The 23,624-nt window shown below is 41.9% G+C and overlaps 1 protein-coding gene across 4 annotated transcripts in view; it reads left to right on the top strand.

The window, feature by feature from the left end:
* Positions 1 to 23,624, top strand: part of REEP1 (receptor accessory protein 1) — a 109,791-nt gene that overhangs the window by 36,151 nt on the left and 50,016 nt on the right. The window contains exons 1-2 of one of the 4 annotated variants that reach the window (XM_039852373.1): positions 6,544 to 6,741; positions 12,366 to 12,438. In XM_039852373.1, coding sequence (XP_039708307.1) covers positions 6,683 to 6,741; positions 12,366 to 12,438 — 132 coding nt within the window. In that variant the 5' untranslated portion in view covers positions 6,544 to 6,682. Of the gene's footprint in view, positions 1 to 6,543; positions 6,742 to 8,019; positions 8,053 to 12,365; positions 12,439 to 23,624 lie in introns of those variants that run through there. The other 3 variants (XM_039852370.1, XM_039852372.1, XM_039852371.1) reach the window with 3 other exon arrangements.

Here is a 23,624-nt window from a genome sequence, read left to right as displayed (position 1 = left end):
CTTGGTACACACAGCTTTGCCCTACTACCTATCTTGTTCTGATACACCTACACCCCAATTACTTTGTGATCACCCTGAGGATAGAATCTCTGACCTTCTGGAGGTATCACATTGGATTGGGAAGAGTAAGGGGTTCAAAGTCAGGCACACTGTTGGAATCCAGCTCACCTGCTTAGCGGCTTTGTGATCTTATGTTGGACTTATATTTTGGCCCATTGTAGGTACTGGATAATATCTGTTTTGAGTGAATGAATGTAACCTCCCTAAGTCCTAGCTCCCTCCTGTGTGAAAAGAGGATAATAGTCATTACTTCACCTGACTGATGTGGGGATCAGTGCCTGTTATGGTACCTGGTGAGCATCAGTAAATGTTTGTCTTGTTTGCCTCACCTTCCCTAGAGCCCTGAGATACCCTCCCCCAGACAGATACCTATACTTTGTGTAGACCTCTAAGCTGGTTGGGCAGGATGACACCAGCACCTGCCATGTGGGAGCCAAGAGGGGCATGAGCTGAGAACACTAGTCCCCAGAAAACCCCACAGGTACTTCACAGATGCTATACAGGTGCCACCATCCACAAGTCCAGCTCAGAGAGCCTATGACACTTATTGCCTTTCCCCCTCTTTAATCAAGTGGTCCTTTCCTCTTACCAAATATATTCCTTGTAGGGGGCATTAGAGGAAGTCTGTCAGGAGAAAACCATAACCATTTACCAGGGAACCCTCTGGCTGAGGGTGGGGTCTCTGGCTCACAGACTCTGGGAGGGGGCATGGGCTGGGAGATAGGCAGCCACAGGGCAGTCATTGTAAAGGGATCTATTCTTTCCTTCAAAACAGTAGGACTCAAGACAGTGGTTGTAATTAATCAAGTATTTGTATAATTATCTGTTGACTGTGTTTCTAATCAGAGCACTGAGGGCACACAGAAGGTGCTCAACAAATATTTAATGATTGAATGAAAATATTTTGTGGTTAAAAAATTGACATTGAAGTTACTATTTCTGTAGACGGGAAGGGAATTAATATTTGTCATTCATCTACAGTATCTCTGGGATTTAAAATTTCTACCGCTAGTCTTCTTATTTAACCTGCATAGTAGCTTTTGAAAGAAGGTGTTTTTGGTCTGTACACTCAAGTATGCACCCGCATGCTAAGAGAGGCAGTATGGGCTGGAGAATTCTTATGGACTTGGAGGCAGGAGGCCTGGGTTTGAACCTTGTTGGATAGTGGAAAGGCCTTTGGCAGATCCCTGAACACTCTGAACCTGTTTCTCATTTGTTGACTGGGGAAGTAACCCAAGTTATCCCAGAGGGCTGTAGTGTAGATCAAGTGAGCAAATAAGCTAATGAGATGTTTGTGAGAACGGGTTACCCTAGGAGGAATTTTGTATGTATTAATTGTCCCAACTCTGCAGAGAGGTGTAGGGGCCTGAAACATCTGGGAAAAGAAAGACTATGAGAGGTCAGTGGAATCACGTGCTAAGGGAGAAAGAAGGATGTGGCTTGTTTCTGTTCTGCTGAGATCAGCTTGGGTTGAGAGAGCTTCATTTGTGTAAACAGTTTATGTGCCTGGAAGCCTGTAACTATACTATCACCCAGTATCGGTATATATAATGCGGAGCCAGAGTGGAGTTCTCTTAGGCAAAGAAACAGGCAACATTCTCTGTTCTCTCCTGGTCCTCATTCATTTCATTCATTCATTCATTTATTCATTCATGGACTATTGCAGTCTCTGAGCCATGCACTACAGTCCAATCAAGAAGGCAATGTATCATGGGCAGTGGAGTCAGATGGACCTGGGTTTGAGTCTGGCCTCCTCCACAAGTCCAGCTCAGAGAGCCTATGACACTTATTGCCCCCCATTAAACCCCCCATTTCCTCATCTACATTACAAGGAAAGTAATAATATACGTCTCATAGGATTATATGAAGATTAAAAGTGATCATGTTTATAAAGAAGTTTATACAGTTCCTGGCACATACGAGCACTCAATAAATAGATAATAGCTTATAAATCATCATTATGTAATCGCCAAGGAGCTGAAATGCACAGTGGGCCAGTTCTGCTGTTTCCACATATTTTCTCCATCTAGCCTTTTAGAAGATCACAGTGGGTAAGTAGAAGCAGAGGCCCAAGGGTTGGGACCTATGGCAACCGAACAAACCCCAAGTGGTTTGCTGCACCATGGGAACGTTGAGCTGTGTGCCCAATCTAAGCATCTCTGCACAGCTTAAGCTTCTGGATAACCACTGTGAGTAAGTAGGTTGCCTGTAGCAGTGTGATAAAGATCAGGCTTGCTCAGGTGTATTTAGCACCCAGGCCCATAGTGTATCCGAAGATGGTCCTTTCAGGGCTAGAGTATTAACAGGACCTGGAGGCGCATTATGGTTTTTGTGAATCCTTGTTTTGTCACACATGGACCCTCTGATACTGGGAAGTCTCAGCTTAGAGGCTGATGCCTAAGTCAGCTTTATCCATTTTGGGAGACATGCATGCACACTCACACTCACACGTATGAATGCGAATTCCTCCAAATACTTTTTGTTAATGTCAGGTTGAGATATAATTAGTAAAATTCACCCTTTTTAGTGTGATCTTTTTTATTGTGTGTTTGAATCTCGAGTTTTGATAAATGCATACAATTGTGGAACCATTACCACAATCAAGACACAAGACAATTCTGTCATTTCCCAAAATATCTTCACTTTCCTTTATCAGCCCTAGCCCTGGCAAACACTGATTTTTGTTGGTTTGTTTTTGTCTCTATAAATTTTACTTTTTCAGAGTAACATATAAATGAAATCACATAGCAAGTTGATTCTTGGGTTTGGCTTCAATGACGTAGTGTAATGCATATTAGACTCCACATGCTTTAATTGCAGCAAGAATAGTGGTTCTGAGATCAACATGGAAAATTAATAGCATTCCTGTATACCATTAATTAACCAATATATAATCTAATCACAAAAATTTACTGTACCACCAAAAAAACTGAAGTACCTGGGAATAAGTAAAATAAAACATGTCCAAGATCTTCATGGAGAAAATTATAACGTCATGAAAAGACATTAAAGAACACATGAATAAATGGAAGAGACCATGTTCATAAGGAGAAAATTTAATATAAACATGGTTATTCTTCCAAAGTAAACTATAAATGCAGTGCAATTAGAATCAAAATCCAAATAAGGTTTTTCTTAGAACTTAATAAGCTATCATGAAATTTATATAGAAAAACAATGGGTTAAGAATAGGCAAGACAATTTTAAGAATATCAGAATTGAGGGCTTCTGGTCAAGTTGGGGGAGTAGGTAAATACTCTGCTTACCTCCTCTCACAACCACATCAAAATTATAACTAAACTATAAAATAGCCATCATTGGGATTCACCTGAAGTCTAGCTGAACAGAAGTCCTACAACTGGGGACACACAAAAGAGGCCACTTTGAGACTGGTAGGAGAGGTGGAGACATGAAATGGGCTGGTGCCACAGGCACATGTGACAGTTGAAAATTGGGTGAAATATCTCGTCTGTGGAGGGGTCCCAGTCCCATACTGGGCTCACTAGCCCAGGGTTCCAGTGCTGGGAAAAGAAATCCCCACAACTGGCTGTGAAAACCAGTATAGATTGTGGTTGAGTGAGATGGAGGGCTGAGGAAGTCACAGATATTTAAGGGACCAAGCCGACCTCAGTTTGCAGCTTGGTGTCCTGAGGCATTTCCAAGCCCAATGTGAGGAGCAGCCATCTGCGGATTGCTTGGTGGCTTATACCAGGTGGCCCGGGGCAGAACATAAGCTGCAGCTGAACTTGGCCTGCATCAGGGCCCCTCCCAAGAGGCTGTGGCTTGCACACCCAGTGGCCAGCTTTAGTCTGAGCTAGAGCACCACCCAGAGTCACATCTAGGGACAGCACACCCAAGGGGCAGACAGGGCAGGCACCAGAGCCCTGCTAAAGTGAATCCTGCTCCATAGGGTCAGCCCCTGTACAACAGCTCCACTGGTCACAGCCAGTCATCACAGCCAATCAGCTTGAGGGTCAGTCCCTCTCATTGATGAGCAATTAGTAACCAAGGCTCAACTACAACAGGAGGACACCACAACCCACACAAGGAACACACCTGGAGCATCCAGCTCAGGTGACCAGGGAAGACTGTGCCACTGGGACCCACAGCACACCTACTACATAAGACCATTCCACTAAGACTGGGAGACATAGCAGCCCAACCTAAAATATAGAAACAAACACAAGTAGGCAGCCAAATGGGAAAACAAACATGTCCCAAATGAAAACACAAAAAGCTCCAAAAAGAACTAAACAAAATGGAAATGAGCAATCTTCCAGATAGAGAGTTCAAAACACTTGTTATAAGGATGCTCAATGAATTTAGGAAGAGTAGATGAACTCAGTGAGACTTTAACAAAGAAATAGAAAACATAAAAGTAGAGGTAAAAACCATAAAAAAGAACCAGTCAGAAATGAAGAATAATTGAAGAATATCTTAGGAGGAATTAACAGTAGAGTAAATGAAGTGGAGGATCAAATCAGCGATGCAGAAGATAAGGTAGCAGAAAACACCCAATCAGAACAGCAACAAGAAAAAAATCCAAAAAAAATGAGCATAGTTTAAGGGGCCTCTGCGATAACATCAAGTGTACCAACTTTCACATAATAGGGATATCAGAAGAAGAAAAGAGAGCAGGGAATCGAAAACCTATTTGAAGAAATACTGAGAGAAAACTTTCCTAACCTGTTGAAGGAAATAGACATACAAGCCCAGGAAGCACAGAGAGCTCCAAACAAGATAAACCCAAAGAGGCCTACACCAAGACACATAATAACATGCCAAAGGTTAAAGACAAAGAATCTTAAAAACAGCAAGAGAAAAGCAGTTAGTTAGTTACAAGGGAACTACCATAAGACTGTCAGCTGATTTCTCAACAGAAACTTTGCAGGCCAGAAGGGATTGCAGAAAATATTCTAAATGATGAGAATCAAGGACCTACAACCAAGATCACCCAGCAAAATTATCATTTAGAATCAAAGGACAGATGAAGAACTTTCCAGACAAGAAAAAGCTAAAGGTGTTTGTCATCACCAAGCCAGTATTACAAGAAATGTTAAAGGGACTTCTTTAAGAAGCAGAAAAAAGAAAAGATAAAAAAGATGAATAATAAAATGGCAATAACTACATATCTAGCAACAATTACTTTAAATGTAAATGGATTAAATGCTCTAATCAAAAGATAGGGTGGCTGAATGAATCAGAAAACAAGACCCTTACATACGGGGCCTATAAAAGGCTCACTTCAGATCAAAAGACACACACAGACTGAAAGGGATGAAAAAAGATATTTTATGAAAACTGAAACAAAAAAGCGCTGAGGTAGCAATACTTATACCAGACAAAATAGACTTTAAAATAATGGCTATAACAAGAGACAAAGAAGGACCCAGTTATCTCACTTCTGGGTGTTTATCCAAAGACCCCCAAAACACTACTCGAAGGGACATGTGAATCCACACAACACACACACACACACACACACACACACACACGAATATTACTCAGCCATAAAAAAAGAATGAATTCTTGCCACCCGCAACACGGGTTTAGACCTAGAGGGCATTGTGCTAAATGGAATAAGTCAAACAGAGAAAGACAAATGCCATATGTGGAATCTAGAGAACATGATAAACAACAGAAACAAACTCATAGCTACAGAGAGCATCTGGATGGTTGTCAGATTCTGGGGTGGCAGGATGGTTGAAGATGGGAGGGGATTAAGAGGTACACACTGGTAGTTACAAAATAGGGGGATGTAGAGTATAGCATGGGGAATACAGTCAGTAGTATTGTAATAACTGTGGTGTCAGATGGGTACTGGATTTATCGGGGTGATCACTTCATAAGTTATGTAAATGTCTAATCCCTAATATAATATTGTATGTCAACTGTAATTGAAAGAATAAAAATTTTAAAAAATCAGAATTTATTATAAAGCTATGGAAATTAAGACACTGTGGTATAGGTTCATGGCGAGATAATAGACCAGAGGAACAAAATAGAGAGCTGAAATGAAATCTACACATGTTGGAAAACTTGATACGTGACAGATAGAATTGCAAATTAATGGGACAGGATTCTGTAAATATTACTGGGACAATTGAGATCTATATAGAAGAGAATAAAGTTGTATCCCTAACTCACAGCATACATAAAGATAAATTTTGGGTTAATTAAAACCTAATTATGAAAAAGCAAATGTTAAAAACTATCATGAGAAAATATATGTGACCAAGATTTCCTCAACAAGATATAAAAATACAAGCTATAAAAGACTGATATATTTGTCTATATAAAATTTAAAACTGCTGTACAACAGAAGGTGCCACAAAGTTAAAAGAGTTTTTTATTGGGGAAAGATGTTTGCAATGTATATGTCCAAGGAAGGATTTATGCCCAGAATTCAGAAAGAATTGCTAAAATGTGTAAGAAAAAGATAACCTTAATGGGGGCGGGAGGGCGGGAGTAATAAATAGGTAAGTAGCCCAAATAGCTAATAGGTATAAAAAGTTGCTCGACTTCATTTGTAATTTAAGCAATACAACAAACAATGAGATACCATTTCATACCTGTAAGACTGATAAAAATGTAAAATTCTGACTATATCTGTTTAGCAAGAATGGGAGCCTCGGAACTCTTTTACACTGCAGGAAGGAATGGAAACTGGCACAACCTCTGGTGAGTGGTTTTGCATTATGTGGTGAAAAGTGCTGTACCCTATGACCCAGGAGTTCCACATATATGTATACCCTAGAGAAAGTCTCATGTGCGCACAAGGAGATGTGTATAAGAATGTTCGTTATAGCCCTGTTTGTAATAGTAAAAAATAGGAAAGGAGCTAAATATGCATCAATAGGATGGATAAATTGTGATATATTAACATAGTGAAATAGTATACAGTTGTTTAAAATAATCTAGAAAGACAGCTATCAACATGGATCAAATTTCAAAAACATAAGGTTGAATTAAAAATATATATATTTCGGTGAAATTCATGTAGTGCGATTCCATTTATGTAATGTTTAAACAGATATAAACAATTTGTTTATGCGTGGTTTATGTAGGTTAACAAAAACATGGTGAGAATGATCAATACAAAATTCAATTATTTTGGGGAAAGAGTGAATGGAATGTATCAGGAAGTGTATAAAGGAGATTTAAAATATATCCATCATGTTTTAAAGTTTTTCCATATTAAAAATGATAGCATATTTCTTGGAATGTCAGGAGCTCAAGAACCAAGAAGCGTCCTTCTGTTAGAGGAGACAGCAAAATGGTCTTGGAGAGTGATTCTCACCGAGAGTAACAAAAATTGATTCATAAGCTTTTAGAAAAATCCTTCAGAACACCACAAATAGAAATTATGTATTTTTAAATTTTATTAAGAAAACTCATAAAATGTAATTATCATAAATTTTAATACCTTCTAATGTTCAGAGAAAAGACTATGCCTCCAAGAAAGGGAAGACCTTTTGCAAATTCATTTTCTTGGATATGACACATCATTTCTTAAAAATTATGAAATAGAACATATACATACAGAAAAATACATAGAACATATGTGTACAGTTTAATATACATTTGTAAAGCCAAATTCTGGGTAACTACCACCCAGGTCAAGAAATTCAGCAGTGCAGAAGCCCACATGCGGTGTACATTTTCTTAAATTCAATTTGTTTTGTCACAGTATGAAAAATTTATTTTTCTTACATTAAAAATTAATTTCAGAAAAAATATTGCTAGCACCGATTTTGAAATTTTCAGCATTATTTTGGTTTGGCAAGTGTTGTCCAACACTAGGATGTCCTAGAAGACTGTGAAAAATACTGTCTGTTTCAGGTTTTAGAGAGATTTTGGCCACAGTTAACAACCACAGTGCCACAGTGCGTAGCCAAGCACCAGGAGAGCGATTGCCCCTCTGCAGACTGGAGAGCGGTGAGCAGCCCACCTTGGTGGCTGTAACTGGTGTCACAGTTACAGTTAATTCATGTGAGTAGTACTTCTCTTGGCCAGAGTTTCAGGAAGTCAATAAGTAGTTTTAGAGCTGCGTTTTCCCTGACACTGGCCAATGGGATAGGTGTGTGGTTTTTGCCATTTTGGACCATTCTTTCCTATCTGAGCATTTGCTGTTTTGCCTGGGACATTGGTATGTTTTTAAACTCTTGGGGCAGATTGCGCTTGATGTTTAGGTGAACAGTCCGTGGCCTGAGGACTGGGAAGCAGCACACTGGAGCAGGGCTTCTCACTCTCGGCACTGTTGGCATTTTGGACTGGACCATTCTTTGTTGTGGGGGCTTTCCTGTGCATCGTAGGGTATTTAGCAGGATCTCTGGCCTCTACCCACTAGATGCCAGTAGTACTCTCTCAATTGTGACAGCCCGAGTGTTTCTAGACACTTAGTTTTGCCCCTGGTTGGGAACCACTGTCTTAGAGGATAGCGTTCACGTGAGACCAAGGACCCCTTCTAGTGCTACAGCTGTGGAAGAGGTTGCTAACTTGGAGAGAGAGGAGGAACGAAGGGAAAAGATAGGAGAAATGCAGCAGGCAAATAAATGGAGCCAGTAAGTTAGGGGTGGAGGGCTTCAGGGTCACAGTAAATGACAGTAGAGACAGTAGGGTGGGTGCAGAGCTCTCAGGCTGCAAGGTGCAGTGTGAGACTCCATTCTCAGACAACTGGGAGGAGTGTGTTAGCACAGAGCCCGGGCTCCTCTCTAGAAGGTCGCACTCAAGCCTTCCACCTTCTCTCTGCTGCAGCTGATGGTGAACATTCAGTAGCTGTAGATCCTCGTAAGTGTTGTATTGCTTTCCTCCTGACCTTGTAGAGAGAATTTTGTGAATCTATCAAGTGGGTTAAGTTCCTTAGAGAGAGATTGCAATTCTTTGTTCTTTATTCACTCAGCATTTTTTAAGGACCCACCTGGGCAGGGGCTGTGCTCGGCAATGGGGCCCCCACTAATTACCCAAGATTGCATGGTCTAAATGACGAGACTGACTCAGCCAGCACAGGCAGCCTAGGAGAAGAAAGACAGACCCTGTTGTCAGGCTGCCCGGGTCCACATCCCAGCTCTGTTCCTGGAAGTTGTGTTTCCTTGGGCCTCAGTGTTCCAGTCTGTAAAATGGAGTAGTAAGAATTTCTATCCCATATGAGTGTCTGTAAAATGGAGTAGTAAGAATTTCTATCCCATATAAGCAAGAGAATGTATACAACTTATAGAGCAGTGCCTGGCATTAATGAGCTCTCAATGATATTAATATCATTATTTTAATGTTTTATTAATATTACTACATAAGGGCTGTAATAGACTTAAAGAATATTGAGAAATTTTTGAGGGATAAGTGATCAAAGACAGAAGTAGCTTTTTTTGAGATAGATCTTAAAGGATTAGTGGGGGCAAAGTTGTGGGGTTGTGGGAAGATCATGCACTAAGATTCAGATAGGAGAAAGAGCAGGCAGACAGTCGCACTGTGAGTGAGCATGGCTTATTGGGGGACAGCTGTTGGCTATGAGATCTGGAGGCTAAGGAAGGGGCAGGCTGTGAGGCTAGGAAGGAAGGCCGTGGGGCCCATGTAGAAGGGCTTTGTGAGGAGACATCATCTACTTGGACATAAGTCCCAAATTCTTTTGGCTTGGACCTGCTTCATTTGTTATTTGTTTTCTCCAGAATGGATTTAGAAGAACTTGCCATTTTAATCCCTTTCTCCCTTGCCTGGGCAGTGAAATGCTAAGTGTGCTCCTTTACCTGCCAGAGTTATTGAGCTTTTAGGGACTGAAAAGCAAATTTGTCTTGCTGTCCCTGTGCTGTCAAATGAGGGTCAGGCAGGAGGACACTGGCAGCCATTTCACATTAGGAGCCCAGCAGATGGAGCATAAGCTTCCCCATCTGGGTGCCACTGAGGCTTCCCTCCCAGTTCTCTGACCACTTAGAGAGGTTACTGCTCATGGGAGTTCACAGCAAATCAAGTGGATGGTGAGTAACTGTGTACTTTCCACCTGTCTCTCTTCTGCTGTCACATGCTGCCTCAGGGCAGGGACTGAAAACTCTCCTGGCAGATGTGACTAATAACCTGGGCATCTGGACCAGAGGAGCCAGTGGCGTTGTGTCTGAGGCTTTGCTGAATCAGCCATTGCCATCTGGCATCCCTCTTGCTGCTGAGACCTTAGTCCCAAGGTCACTAATGTGTTGTGGATGGCTCTGACCTTTGCTTCACCACTCTCTGCAACGTTACACAGTGAACACTGCTCCGTGTACTTATTGAGCACTTGCCAGGCCCAGGGGGTGCGGTTATGAAGGAGACAGACACCATCCTTGGCTTTGTGGAACATACAATGTCGGAGGGATAGACAGCTGAATAAACCACTGCAAGGGGTGGTGGTGTAGATAAGGGCTAAGAAAGAGGGATGTTGTAGCAGGAAGGCAGGGAGAAGAACCTGATCTTCAAAGGGTGATGTGGTTGGGAAAGGCCTCATGGAGGAAGGCAGACTCTTTGGTATCTGAGGGTGCTTGAGAGGCGGGCAGGGTTTTTACCTTCCTTTGAGGTGTCCTTTTGTCCCCTTTGCTGGCTTATCTTGCTCCTCACACATAATCCCAGCCTTCCCAGAGGATGGCCTTGCTCTCCAAGCCAGTGGGCAGTGTTAGCAAAAAGCCAGACTCGGAGGAGGCTGCCCTGCATGGGCCCCCAGCAGACATCAGCCAGTCGTCACATGCTTTGCTCCTTAATGGTTGTGGAACCTTAGACAAGCAAATGACCAACAGTTCTGTCCTGGTGTCCTGCCTATGAAAGAGGTTCCCACAACTAAGGCGGTCTGAGGACTGAGGTGATGCCTTTGAAACAGTTAGCGCAAGACCTGTGTGAGCTGAGGGTACCAAACTCTTTCAGCATCAGAAACTGACTCAATTCCATTAGCTTTGTTTTTCCCTGGAAACCTGATGAATGTAGCATGTCAGGATGTTACCTGGCCACAGCGCTATGGAAAGCTGACCGCTGCTTGGTAAATTGTGTCTAGACTCTGAGTTCTCTTGTATGACCTCTAAATACCTGATGAGAGAGCCAGGGCTTTGAGCTTCCAGAGTGTGGAGTCTCCTTGCAGGGATCCTGGAAGCTCTGTCTGTGGATTGTCACAGGATATATTGGCTCCTGTTGGGCTGGAGGCCAGCACAGCTCCTGTACCAAATCAGCTTGCACCTGAAGTGACACCTGGGGGTGACTGCATTTGTTAGGTGAAAGGATTAGACCTTTCTAGCTCCAACATTCTGTCAGGTCATACATTTTAAAATATCCATTGACAGCCTACTACATGGTAGGTTCTGGGAATATATTGTTGAGTAAAACAGATCCATTCTGTGCCCTGAAGGCACTTACAGTTTAGTGGGGAGATCTTGTCAATCAGAGTATCAGCCAAACGATAGTCAAAGAGCACTCTGACAATGTGTACATAGGGCTATGCGAGTGCAGTGGGGAGGCTGACCTAGTTGGGAGGTCAGGGAAGGCTTCCTTGAACAAGTCATTATGGAGCTGGGATCTGATGGATGAACAGGCATTAACCAGACAAAGAAGGGGGAGGGAAGATTGCAGAAGGAGACAACAGCATGGAGAAAGGCTTGGCAGGGGGATGGAGCAGGTTGGAGAGAATGAGGTCAGGTAGAGCTATGCTGTGCCGGTCCTTAGAGGCAGGGCTGAAAGTCAAATTATTTAGTGACCTGGTGCAGCCAGCCCTGGACATGGATCAGTGAGAGTTGATGGCCAGTTATGCTGGTGTTATTTTTGCTGCTTCATCTTAGGAGCGGTGAGAAGCAGGTTAATGCAGGGTGGGGATGTGTGTGGCAGAAGGAGGGGGTGGCTTGAATGGATTTACAATTGAAAAGCTGATTCTGGCTGCAGGATGCTGAAATCTAATATGAGAGGAGTAAAATCTGAAGGAGCTTTTAGTGAAAAGGTTTTAATGGTGAAGGAAGCCCAGTGTGCGGGTGGGCTTTATAGGACATCAGAAAGGGATCAGGGGTCTTGGCTGCTCAGCTTAGCTTCCCACCTCCATCCGCATTGGCTTCCATGACCCCAGATCACCCTTCCACGTTGCCAAAGTATAGACTGGAGGAAGGTGGATGTGGAGCCATTAACAGGAGTTTCCTAAGCACATCCTAGCCAGGAGCTAAAAACCTTCAGGGCTTTCAGAAAAGTAAATCAAGCCCCACAGCAGCATTTTCTGTAGCTTAAAGAACTGTTCCTGGCACTGAAGACAGACATTTCCCATCAAAGAAGATGAATGAAAATCACATTTCTCTTTTTTTCTCTCTTCCTTCCAGGCTTATATTTGGCACCCTTTACCCTGCATATTATTCATACAAGGCTGTGAAATCGAAAGACATTAAAGAATATGTAAGTAGCACTTTTTGGGTGGGGGAAACTGGGTGTGAACTGGTGGGAGAAGCTGGGTGCTCTCTTTGGTGTGAGCACTGGCAGCAGGGCAAAGGAGTCCCTTCATTACTCTTTTTCTCATGAGACTTGCCTGGTGTGGCCCAGGAATCTTCTCCTCTGTCTAGACCTCCTCTTTAGAACTAGTGTCGAAGTGAGGAAAGCAGGGAGGTACTGGCGAGAGGAAATAGTCCATGGAATCGAAGGCCCCCTGTGTGCCACATACCACTGTTTGGCCTTGGATGAGAGACTTCACCCATCTGAGCCTCAGTTTCTTTGTCTGGAAAACACTGTGTGGACCATAAAGCACCATTATTGGGAGACAGTGTGGCATCGGGGGCAGGAGCACGGACCCTAGAGTCCAGTAGAACTGTTTCAGCTCCTGGCTCTGTGACTCTGGTGCCCATTCCAGTTCTGCAGTTTAAATACCCCATGATTTAAGCCCTGTTGCTTTCTAAATTTTTAGAGGGCAGGAGCAGTTCATCATTCTATGACTCCCCACAGCATGTAGTAGAAAGCTGAACATGTGGGAAAGGGAGCCACAGTACTTATTGGCTTGGTGGGTATTTTACTGTTGGGTGATTTGGGAGCCACAGTTACAGCCCTAGATGTGCTGGGAACCTCTAGGGAGGAGAACCATCAGACCACTCCTGAATGACAGACCCGTGGGAAGGGATTGTGAGGGAAGGAGAGAAACCCAGGTCAGAGTAGAAAGGATGTAGATTTTGTCATCAAGAGCCTGAAGTCAATTCCTGGTTCTACATTAGACTGATGCAATGCTGGGCAGGAAGCTTAATTTCCAAGAGCCTCAGCTTCTTCACCTGAGCAGTGAGTAGATAACAGTCCCAGCCCCTGGTGTGAAAGACAAAGGGTCCTTGTTGTCCCTTTTTTTTTGAAGGTGTCACTTGACAAGTTTGGTGCAGGTAAAGAAATAATTCACGGTGGGTTTGGAAAGTCATTATATTCTTTCTCAGGTTCCCCAAGTTGTTTTTATGATGAAACCAGCCACCTCCAGATCAATTGCAACCAGAACTCACTCCGCACTCTGGGTTTCCCAGGACTGCATTGCTACCTAAGCAGGGGATCCAGACAGGGGCGAGTTCCTCAGAGTGTGAACTATAAATAGCTGTTAAGTTGCAAGTACAAAACCTCATGATTCTCAGTTGACTTGGCATAGGGGTTAAGTAGTAGGCAGCCTCTACCAGGTCTCCCTACCCCTGACTCTTCCCAGTATAGGGCGCAGGGAAGCTGTGCCAGATGAGGAGACAAAACTGGGGCCACCGCAGTTCAAGGCCTGATCCTCTCTTTTGCAGGGGCAGAAATTCAGTTCTGTCAGTTCATCTGGGAGAGAGCAAACTCTGGCAAATTGTTTTGCTCTGACTAAACTCATAGGAGACTAATTTATGACTAAAATGATAATTCATTAATTTAGGGTGAAAAATATAACTGACAAAACAGAACAACTGTTTGTGTTGGCTGGCGAACACATGCTTTTCCCAGTAGGGAGAGCTTGAGAGTCAAGATTAGAAGATTTCTTGGTAAAAAATGGAATTGGAAGAAAGGAGCTGTATAGTATTAGGGGAGACTCGCACATTCATACTCGCGTGCTCACTTCTTTGCGTCCTTTTGACCATAGACGCATTTGTCCAAGAGAGCAATCTGGCAATTTCCTTCTACCCCTGTCTCTTCCTCATTACCCAACCCCATACACACACCTGATTGGTGACTACGTCCCTTCATCTCTGTCCCCCTTAATAATCTTTCAAACCAAGTCTCTCCTTTTCTGCTGCCACTCTTTTAAATGAGGTTCTCATCATTTATTCCCTGGAACGTTGCAGTAACCTCTAGTATTAGTTTCTTATTGTCACTGTAACAAATTACCATGAACTCATGGCTTAAAACAGCACAAGGTCCTAAAAGAGAATTCATTTCCTTGCCTTTTTTCAGTTTCTGGAGGCCACCTTGGTTCGAGCCTCTTTCTCCATTTTCAGAGTCAACAATGTTGCACCCCTGACCATCCTTCCATAGTCACATCTCCCTGTGACCACAGCCAGGAAAGAGTTTCCACTTTTAAGTGTTCATGTGATTACATTAGCCCACCTGGATAATCCAGTCCCAGTTGCCATACAAGGTAGCATATTCATAGGTTCTGAAAACAAGAATGAAGACATTGGGGTCGGGCGGAGGGGCGCTCTTTTTCTGCCTACCACACTTCCTGACTGGTTCCTCTGCATCCGTGCCCTGATCTCACACTCTTGTTTACATACCTCATAGAAGCCTTTTTAAAACTGTAGTCTATTCATTTCACTCCCCTGGGATCCTTTAATGGCTGCTTGTCACCTGCAAGAGCGATTCAGACTCCATTATACAGTGTTAAACACTCTTCATCTTGCTCCTTCTTCCTTTCTAGCCTCTTCTCTACAAGCATTGAGTGCTCTCAGTCTCAATACCTAAAGTTTAGTCTGTGGACTAGAATTATCAACATCACCTGGGAATCTGTTAGAAATGAAGAATCTCAAGCCCTACCTAGACCTCTTGAATAAAAATTGGACTTTTCACAAGAATTTGAGAAACACCGCTCTCAAAATTCATAGCTTCTTATGTCATTCCAAACTTACTGCACTGGTGAAGGTCTTTGGACAAAAACGTAAACAGAAAGGAATTTTGGGGTACTTGTGGAACTAACTAGAAGGCTAGAGAGAGATATTTAGAAATTAGTTTCTTGTTTGCATTGAGTGACAGCCTAGCTTATGCCACAGGAAGAGTCTGATTGGGAAGCTGCTGCCAATGTCACCACCACGGACACTGGCTGTCAGCTGCCTGTACCTTTGGAATATCCCCTGAAAATCCAAAATGCTACATAGGGGTGTTTGACTTTTCCAAGCCTAGATAACAGGCCTTGCCTCCCACAAAGACACTGATGCTAGGAGACAACTCCCAAATTAGAAGGCTTTGGATGCTAGTAATAAAAAATATACAGGAGGGAGGGGAAAAAATAATGTAGATGATAGAGGCTCTGTTCATCCCTCTGGCAACCAAATCAAAGTTGTGACGGAAACAAGGAGCAGCAGCAAGGAGAAATCACCTGGGATCTAGATAAACAAGCCTTACAACTAGGGAGAAATACAAGAAATCACCCTGCAACGGCAGAAAGTAGGATGGGGCGAGGATGTGGGGCTGCCTGGTCTCCAGCGGCTGAGTGAGATGGAGGCTATCCAGCGGCACAAGCCTCATAAAGGGGCTGCCTCCGCGAGTAGATTTTTCCTGGTGACGGACCTGCTCGCTCTGAGTACCAGTGCCCATTTGGCTGCGCACAGGGGGCACCAGGGACTTACAGGGAGACATTGTTGGAGTGAGGGCCAAGGTGAGCCTTGCTCTGTACAGAAGTGCCAGCAGTATCCATTGTTCCCTCTTGAGCCTTCCCCGCTACCAGTGCGATGGACACAGTGCTGCCATAGCCGTGATGTCATCATACTGGATAACAGAGGTCACTCTGCCCAGAGGATTCCCTGAAACCCTGCCTCCCCCAACTCGTGGCCTAACCCAAGCCACATCCAGGTATATCCTCAGCAAGTCAGGTGCTCCTTGCTGAGCAGTGCCTAGACTGACACTGGAGGCAGCTGGCCTTGGTTTCTGGTGTGGCGTTTTGAGTCAACTATAAGCACAGCATCTGTGGATTGCTTGCTGAATCTTAACAGGTGACCCCAGAGGGGTAGAGTCTTGGGCTAAGTTTGGCCTGCAGCTGAACTCTTCTCAGGACTGTGCCACTGGACACCTACTTCACAAATCCACACTAATAAGACCAGGAGACTTAGGAGTCTTGCTTAATACATAGAAACAGACATGGGAAGGCAGCCAAAATGGGAAGACAAAGAAGCAGAAATGATATGAGAGAATAGAACAGAGATCCAGATATAATGGAGTCAAGTAATCTAACAGATACAGAGTTCAAAACACTGGTTATAAAGATGCTCAATGAACTTTTGGAAAGTGTAGATAAATTCAGTGAGACCTCTACAAGAGATAAAAAACATAAAAATGGAAATGGAAATTATAAAAGGAAACCAGTCTGAAATGTAGAACACATCTGAGATGAGAAATAAATGGAATAAACAAAGGAATAAACAAAGCGAATAAAGAAGAAGATCAAATGCCCTATCTAGAGGATGGGAAAGCCAGGGACACTCAATCAGAACGGCAAGAGATAAGATGCCAAGACTATAAAAATAATTTAAGGAGCATATGGGACACTATTAAGGGTCCAAATATCCCTCTGATCAGCGTAACTGAAGAAAATCAAGATGTTGAACAGCTGTTTGAAGAAATAATGATGGAAAACTTTTCTAATCTGATGAAGGAAATGGACATAAAACCCCAGGAAGCTCAGAGAATTCCAAAAATCAGGGATCCAAAGAGGCCTACACCAAGACACATCACAATTAAAAAGCCAAAGTTTAAATACAAAGAAAGAATATTAAAAGCAGCAAGAGAAAAACAGTTACTTTTAAGGGAACACTCATAAGACTGGCAGCTGATTTCTCAAAAGAAATTATATAGGACAGAAGAGTTTGGCAAAAAATATTTGACAGGATGAAGACCCAGGATCTACAACCAAGGATACTTTATCCAGCAAAGCTATCATTTAGAGTTGGACAGATAAAGCGCTTTCCAGAGAAAAATAAAGGAATTTATCACCAGCAAGCCAGTATTACAGGAAATGTTGGAGAGACTTCTTTAAGAAGAAAAAATACAAAAGATTCTCTTCAGATTAAAAGACACAAACAGACTAAAAGGAAGGGGATAGAAAAAAAATATTGGTTTGATGGACCTATTTAAATCAGACAGAGAAAGATAAACACTATATAATTTGACTTGTATGCAGAATCTAAGGAATAAAAAGAACAAATTAATCAAAAACAGACTCAAATACAGTTGACAATTTGGTGACGGACAGAGGGGAAAGGAGTTTGGGGGGCTGGGAGAATGAGATGAAAGGTTAAAGATGTACAAATTAGTAGCTGATGGATGGTCATGGGGATGGGGAGCACGGCATAGGGAATGCAGTTAGCATTAATACGTTGGCTAGGTGGAGGGTCGGGGAAGGAGGGAGCAATTGAGGAGATCGTTTTAAGAACTATATAGATGTCTAACAAACAAATGAACTCTATACTTGAAACTAATTAAAGTAAATAAATTTAAAATATATATATATTCTCTATAGATTATATATTATTATATTTAATAAAATTAAAATATATACCATAATCACGTACTTATATATTTTATATATAGTATATATATATTTATTACAGTTACTTCTTTGGCTGCCCAACATCAACATCCACTCTTTTACCCAGATTTTGGCTTTTAAAAGAACCATCCAACAAGAATTTTGTATAACTTATTTTCTTGCCAAATCCAAATTTCTTCAGCTGAGTCCAGCTCCAGGTTTAGTATCTCTCTTCTTCTAGCTCTGACAGGATCTAAGCTTAATATTCAGCACTCTAAAAATATTAAATTATCAAGTGAACCATCACTGGCGCACCCCATAGACTATATTAGGGGGAAGAAGGAGAATAAATCAAAACAAAATTAATTAAAATATTTAAATCTATATGTAACAAAGAAATGAAGAAAACAGTGATAGACATACAGTCTTTAGTCATGCAAGTGGGCATGAGTTCATAATTGGTATTTCTGTCTTTTTTAAAAATAATTTTTAGTTAAAATCATGACTCTGGTAAGATATAAAAGTGACACATGTCAAAAATTTTATTTAACTCATTAATTAATGAGGGAATCAGTAAGATGCTAAACAGCAGTTCAAAGGAGACTAAAAAGAGCAGACACAACAAGCAATCCAGAATGATGAAATGAATTTCTTAATAAATGTTCAGCTGATTTCTTGGGTGGGTGGGGAGATCAGTTGTACCTTCACTGGACAAAATTAATTTTCAGTGCAATCAGTTTTCTATAACTTACACAGTTGTAAAATAGCTCAAAATAGTGGGGTTTCTTATCTGACAATGTAGCCTAAGTCTTCTTTCCTGAGTAATCTGAGACCTTAGTAATCCTGCCTCTGTAGGGTTGTAGCAGTGGCCCCTTGACTTTGACCTCTGACTTTGACCTGTGAATGAGACAGTAGTAGGCGATCCCCTAGAGGACCATTAACTTCCACCCACCCACCTTCCTGCCACATTGTATAGCAGCAACCTTGATTCCCCTTGATAAGTAGAATATCACTCCATCCAAGCTCATAAGTCTCTTTATTATCTATTTCCTAGTGGCATGGTGGTCCTGAAATGACCAGGTGATAGTCTAGTCTCTGCTTTCACTTCATTGGAACCATTTGTCTCCATGGTAGAAAGAAGCATCCATTTCCCCAGGTACTAAAATTATTAAAAAGCAGAATTAGAAGTTTGGGGTTGAGAAGCAGAAATGCTGTGAGTCAATTAGACCAGTGATTCTCAAACTTTAACATGTATATGAATGAACGAGGACTTCATTAAAATACAGGTTCTGATCTATTAGGTCTGAGGTGGGGCCTGGGATTCTGTATCTCTAACAAGTTAGCTCCTAGATGATTCCAATGGTGCTGGTCAAGCAGAGGCCACAAATATCTGCATTCTGTGGGTTCATTCACATCACTCCAAAATGAGATCATGCCTCAACACCAGTCTTTCCGTTATGCTTCCAGGTACCTCATCATCGAGCCAAGTCCTTACCTGGCATTTTAAAATGAACTAGGGATTTGTTTGGATCAGGCATGATAAGGCTTGTAAACACAGAAATGACTGTCATGAAGGAAGAAGTTTTTACTCACAGCTTATTAGAAGTAGGAGACACAGCACTCCACACAGGGCCACATGGAGAAGCACCAGAATTGGTTAGAAGTCAGGGAGAGTGAGGGAAATAGGTAGGCAACAACCTCTATTGTGGTTTCTGCAGGGAAGTCAAGGTAAGGCACTGTAATCAGGTTTAGGGTTGGCTAGTTTGAATAATTTCAGCAGGCTCTAAGCTGTGGAGGCTGCCTCTAGTTGTCTGGTATCTGGCCCTGGGGTCTTTTTGGGCTGGAGAGTATTGGCTCAACCTGTGAGAGCTCCACAAAGGAAGTCTTTTGGAGTATGGGTGCTGCATTGTTCAATTTGCATATGAAAGGTACGCTCTGGAGTAAGTCTTTTGCTATTTCTAAGAATTGGCTATTTCTGGGAGGGGGCATTCTCTCCCCAGTCAGCAAGGCCTCAGATGCCAGAGCATCAAGAATACAAAAAATAAGAAAATATAGTTAATACACCTAACAGGATAAATACATTTTATCAGCACATTTCTCCTTCCAAACTAAGTGCACTGCTCAAAGTTCTGCCTACAGGGGAATGTCACTCCCTCATTCTCTCAGAGCTATGCCTGACTATACAGCTGTCCACCGCGAGCTCCTGCCAGCAGATGGTACAAAGTCATCTGTACAGCAGACTCAAATTGTTGCTTTCTCAGTCATTTGGCATAGGGAATTTCCTGTGAGGCTTAAGCAGAACCCAGATGCAAGAGGGAGTGTGAAAGGCTTAAGAAATAGTGTGACTGGAGTAGGGGAGGATCCAAAGGTGAGGTGAGGCTAAATAGATGGATAAGCAGGCTACCTCCGCAGCCCCCCGGGGTGGCCTTTTGCAGGCTGCCAGGTGCCCTGGAAGTGTGGTGTTATGGGCCCTGGTGTCTTAAGCCATCTATGTGGCTTATGGAAAGTCTCCAGGCTCTGCTTTCTACCCTCTTGCTATGACCCAGGATCACAGCTTCTCTTCTATCTCCTCACTCCTGGTCATCACCTCTCAAATTGGCCATAGCACCCTCTCTCTATTCTGGATGCTTGCCCACCCAGGCTCCTCGTCATCTTACAGAGAGTTTTGGATAGAATTCCTTGAACCTGACAAGTTCTATTTCAAACCTTGGAAAAAATAACCATAATTTGGTTTCTCTGCAGTATGATGGGGAAAAACATTTCCTGGTTATTTATAGTTTTCATCTCTATGAGCCACCAGTATTCCATTTATCTTGTTAGGCTCAGCAAATCATTCTCAGACTGTTCTTTCTACATGAAAGTATTTTAAAGTGAAGGAGTACATGATGGAAACTTCTTTATGCTAACACTTCAGGCCCACTCTCTGCCACGCCTCCATCTCCCTCTTTTCCAGAGGCCTGTTGGGCATTCTTGGATGTCTCCTGGACCCTCAGATTGCCTTCAGCTTTATGGAGCTCAGCCTCTTCTCCCTAAATTGCTTCTTTCTTTACTTTCTTGCTGATGTGAGTGGTTTCATATCACACCATGCCCTGACTTTAACAGGCCTCTTTCCTCCCATGTATATCCATCCATCCATTCAGCAGGTACTCATGGGGAACATCTATTGCCTTGAAAGCTATCTAATTCTACCTTTTCTCAGTCACCTAGACCAGTATTTCCCAAAGTATATTCCTTTTCAGCCTTTGTGAAGCCATCTTTTCTTTCTCATTCTCAATGCCAACATTCTAATCCAGTCGTTCAAAACATATTCGTTGAGTACCTACTATGTGCCAGGAACTGTTTTGGGTACTGGAGATATAATGATATGCAAGAAGAATTGGTCTCCACTCTCAATGAACTTACAAACTCGTAAGAAAAGCATAGGAAGAAACAAGTACTTTCAAAGCTGAGTGTGATAAGTGTTTTGACGGGGAATATTTATGACAGTGTGGGAAGAAGAAAAGAGAGAATACTTATCCCAAATTTGGACACTTCCTAGAGGAAATGACATTTAGGCTGAAATCTGGAGACAAAAGAAGATGCACTGTTCAGGGAACCGAAAGAGGTTCATTATAACTGGAGTAGAAAATTCAAGAAAGTATGGGTGGGAGGAGAGCTTTTTATGGAGTAATTAAGATCCAGTTCATGCAAGGACTTGGAAGCCAATTTAAGGAATTTAAGCTTTATCTTAACAACAATAAAGAACTCTTGAAGGCTTTAAGCTAGGAAGAAGAATCATCAAATTTGGACCTAAAAAGGTCATTCTGTCTAGAATGTAGAGGACAGATTGGGAAGGGGCAGAGGTATGGAGACAAAGCAAAAGGCCGTAGTTCTATTCTAGACCGGAGGAGTTGGTGGTCCAAAGTAAAGAAATGGCAGAGGACATGGAGAAACAAAGATAGAGTCAACATAAATAAGAAGGTGGAAGTGATAGAACTTGCTGATTGGTTAGCTCTGTTAGGTGAGGAGTGCGGAGTTTTACCCAGAGAGTGTCTCATTCAGAGTTAGAAGATAATGTCTAAAACAAAGCCCCGGGGAGGAATCGATGAGCCCGAGAAGCAGCCAGAAAGTCAAAAGGAAATCCAAGACAGTTGTGGTGTTGGGAGAACTTTTCAGGAAGTGATCGTTCCACATCCGGCTGTAAAGCGAGTCAAATAAAAAACTGAAAGAGGGTTCCTTACCCTCCCTTGAAGTGTGTTACAAGACGAAAATCCCAGTAAGAGCAGTATAGATGTAATGGATGCAGTGCACCGAGTAAGTGGAAGATGATTAAGAAGACACTATAAGTGTGAATGACTTGAGGAGTTTGAAGATACTAGAGCATGGTTTGAATACTAAAAAGAAAAAGCCTGTTTGTTGAGAGGGAATTTGTGCCCCTGGCTGGGTATCTGGATACCAGAGTTGGGAATTCCTGGATCCTGGGCCCCAGCATGCCATGGATTTTACAGCTTGTTTACCCACTGCTAAGGTGCCTGTTCTGTTGCCAATAACCTTGGCAGCATGTGGTGTCTCAGACAGCAGTTACTTTTGGTGGACTAAACCAGTGTGTTTCCCAGGGACAGTCTTTTTTTTTTTTTTCTGAGTAAAGAAGGCGTCTAAGTACAGTTGACTCTTGAACAACGTGGGTTTGAACCATCTCCACTTATATACAGATATTGTTCAGTTGACCTGAACACTTCAAACCTGTGTTGTTCATAGTTAGGAAAAGCATATGCAGAGGGCCGACTGTAGTAGTTACACGCGGACTTTCGACTGTGCTAGAAGTCGGCTCTCCTAACACCTGCATTTTTCAAGGGTCAACTGTAACTTATTGAGTAACATATTTCAGAGTTCAAATCTTTGTTGAGTTTTAAGAGTTTTTTTGTATATTTTGGGTACAAATATTTTATATATGTATATATATTTTTCTCATACTGTAGCTTGTCTTTTTATCCTCTTGTGTGTTTTGCAGAGCAGAAGTTTTAATTTTAATGAAGTTCAAGTTATCAATTTTTTTCTTCCATGGGTCATATGTCGCTGTTATAGTAGAAAACTCAAGCCCAAGGTCATCTGAATGCTGTGTTAGCTTCTAGAAATGTTATCTTTTGCATCTTGCATTTAGATCTGTGATCCATTTTGAGTTAATTTTTGTGAAAGATGGCAGACCAGTATGTAGATTCATTCATTCATTCACTCATTTACTGATTTACTTCTTTATTGGTTGGTTGATTTCATGTGATGTCTAGTTGTCCTGTCACCATTTGCTGAAAAGATTATCATTTCTCTATTGAATTGCCTCTGCTCCTTTGTCAAAGATCAGTTGACTATATTTATGGGTCTATTTCTGAGTTCTCTATTCTATTTGTCTATTCTAAAGATAGATTTATTCTTTCAGCAATAACACTGTCTTGATTATTATAGCTTTATAGTAAATAAATAAATAGGTAGCATCAGCCCTACAACTTTGTTCTTCATTATTTTGTTGGCTATCCTTGGTCCTTCACCTTTCCACTTAAACTTTAAAATCAGTTTGTTGATGTCCAGAACAAAAAATTTTGCTGGCATTTTGATTTGGATTCCATTGAATCTACAGAACTGACTCCTTGACAATATTGAGTCTTCCTCTCCATAAACAAGGAATTATCTCTCTATTTATTTATATCTTCTTTGATTTCTTTCTGCAGAGCTTTGTATTTTTCTTTATATAGATCTTTTACTTATTAGATATATGTATATATTAGGTTATTAGATATATTCCTGAGTAATTCATTTTTGGGAGTGCTAATGTAAGTGGTATTGTTTTTTAATTCCGAGTTTCAGTTTTCTTTTTTGGTACCTAAGAAAGCAATTGGCTTTGATATGTTAACCTTGTATCCTGCAACCTTGCTATTGTTGCTTATTA

The sequence above is a fragment of the Pteropus medius genome, unplaced genomic scaffold, assembly GCF_902729225.1.
Source record: "Pteropus medius unplaced genomic scaffold, Ma_sr-lr_union100, whole genome shotgun sequence".
Taxonomy (NCBI): Eukaryota; Metazoa; Chordata; class Mammalia; order Chiroptera; family Pteropodidae; genus Pteropus; species Pteropus medius.
This window is presented reverse-complemented; position numbering and strand designations above follow the sequence as displayed.